This window comes from Cryptotermes secundus, unplaced genomic scaffold, assembly GCF_002891405.2.
Source record: "Cryptotermes secundus unplaced genomic scaffold, Csec_1.0 scaffold779, whole genome shotgun sequence".
NCBI lineage: Eukaryota > Metazoa > Arthropoda > Insecta > Blattodea > Kalotermitidae > Cryptotermes > Cryptotermes secundus.
The window spans coordinates 1,622,944-1,624,756 of NW_019737096.1; the positions used below are offsets into that span (position 1 = coordinate 1,622,944).

The 1,813-nt window shown below is 37.6% G+C and overlaps 1 protein-coding gene across 4 annotated transcripts in view; it reads left to right on the plus strand.

Moving 5' to 3' along the window:
- LOC111870179 overlaps positions 1-1,813 on the plus strand; it is a 23,213-nt gene that overhangs the window by 2,518 nt on the left and 18,882 nt on the right. For all 4 annotated transcript variants that reach the window (XM_023862253.2, XM_023862254.2, XM_023862251.2 and 1 more), the window contains exons 2-3: positions 820-905; positions 1,112-1,336. In XM_023862253.2, coding sequence (XP_023718021.1) covers positions 877-905; positions 1,112-1,336 — 254 coding nt within the window. In that variant the 5' untranslated portion in view covers positions 820-876. The remainder of the gene's footprint in view (positions 1-819; positions 906-1,111; positions 1,337-1,813) is intronic.

Sequence of the window (1,813 nt, forward strand, 5' to 3'; positions counted from 1 at the left end):
TTTTTGAAACGGGAAAACCACTCAAACACTTGAGTTTTCCCCATAGCATCGTCCTTGTACGCCGTTTTAACATTTCAAGACTTTCACTTCCATTTTTCCCGAGCAAAAAACAGAATTTCACCACCGCACGCTGTTGACGAAAATCAGCCATTGCAAAAACGACGATCACACAAAACAGTTGTCACTATAAACTCTGCTGAAACTAGTCCTTATCTTCTGAAGCAACGGTAGTCGGCTTATCGACTCAGGAATGTTAGCTCTATGTGCTCATAGCGGCAAAACGCGGTACTACAAAAGCTCTGCCCACAAAAAAATTAGTTCGGTTTCTTTTGGGTACCCCATCGTAAGCTTTACTAAAAATGAAACTGTGTAGTTTGTAGAAAGCTGTGACATCATAAGTAACTGGGACCCATGGAATGTATGTAATCTATCCACATATCAGTATATTCATCTAAATCATTAACAGGTTGTAAGACATGCTGTTTGACTCCTGTTATCATATAGAACTGAGAGACTGTTTGTATACAGTAGTGTCAGATTGATTGCTCTTTTGACTTTAAATATAAAGTCAGTATTTCTGTCATATAAAAGAAGGATCCTTTGGTTGTCTGTCTCTGAGGAAGCTGTAATAAAAACGAAGTTTGGCCAATTTTCATATCTTAGTGTTAAATGTAGATATTGTTATTTGGTGTTTGAATGCCAACTGTCTCCTATAGATCATTCCTGATGTGAGCCTGATGCTATGTGATGAATAATTTGTGTGTGTTTTTTTCTTTTTTTGTGATTCAGATTTCTATTTATGTAAATATTTTGTTCCAGGACCACTTGGGCGACACAGTTAGCTCTGTGTATACTGACTTTAAGAGCTTTGGGATCATGTCTCTGAAGCCATCAAGACGAAGCTTGTAAGTAATTCTGGCATACCTGTGGGATAAGCAATTCAGCTGTGTGATTATATTTTTGTTCAGCATTTTTATTTTGACTTATTGCAATATGCATACATTGTGTGTGTGTGCACACATGCATGCTTATGTGAGTGAGTGTTTTATAGTTTGGGCAGACTTTCACCCTTTTAAACTGGCATCTTTCCAATATTGAACATGGGTTTTAGGCATGTTGTGCCAAAGGCAAAGCTTGGAGAACTGCAACCTCTTCCTGAACCTGTTGAAGAAATGGCTGTTGAAGTGGAAGAAACACCAGTGTCTTTCCATCGCGAAAGGCTGTTGGAGACACATATTACTGCCAGCATGCTGTCAGCACTCCAGCTAGATGGGACAGCAAGTGAGAACTCAGCACCCTCTTTGTCAAGAGAAGAAAGTTTTTATGATATTTTTGGGTAAGTATGGTTACTGAACAAGCAGTGGGTGCCACATTAGCTGTTAAAACTCCATTATCTGACAATAAATTCTGTCTTCTTACGAGTATTGAAAAGGATATACTTCCTTCTTTTTTTTTATTCCATTGTAAAAGTCCGTTGATCCAATCTAGGCTACAAATACGCCTGACGGATATAGAACTAGTCACAGACTAGTAACTGAAATACACATGCTATGAAAATAAGCATAGGTCAGATCAATCAATAAACCAAACTGTTTAACCTTTATCGGACGGGCCATTTAATTTCCGGGAGGGGCAGCTGGACGGAGTTTATTTAAATGCCCGCCCTTCTAGAGCAATGAAATTGTAAGCATGTTTCTAAAAATGGTGTGATTTCTACATTTTTTATGATAAACGAACGAAATGAACGCTCCTTTAATCTAGAAAGAATATAGAATCAGATATTCTAATTTACAGATTTTAATATCTGTAAAAA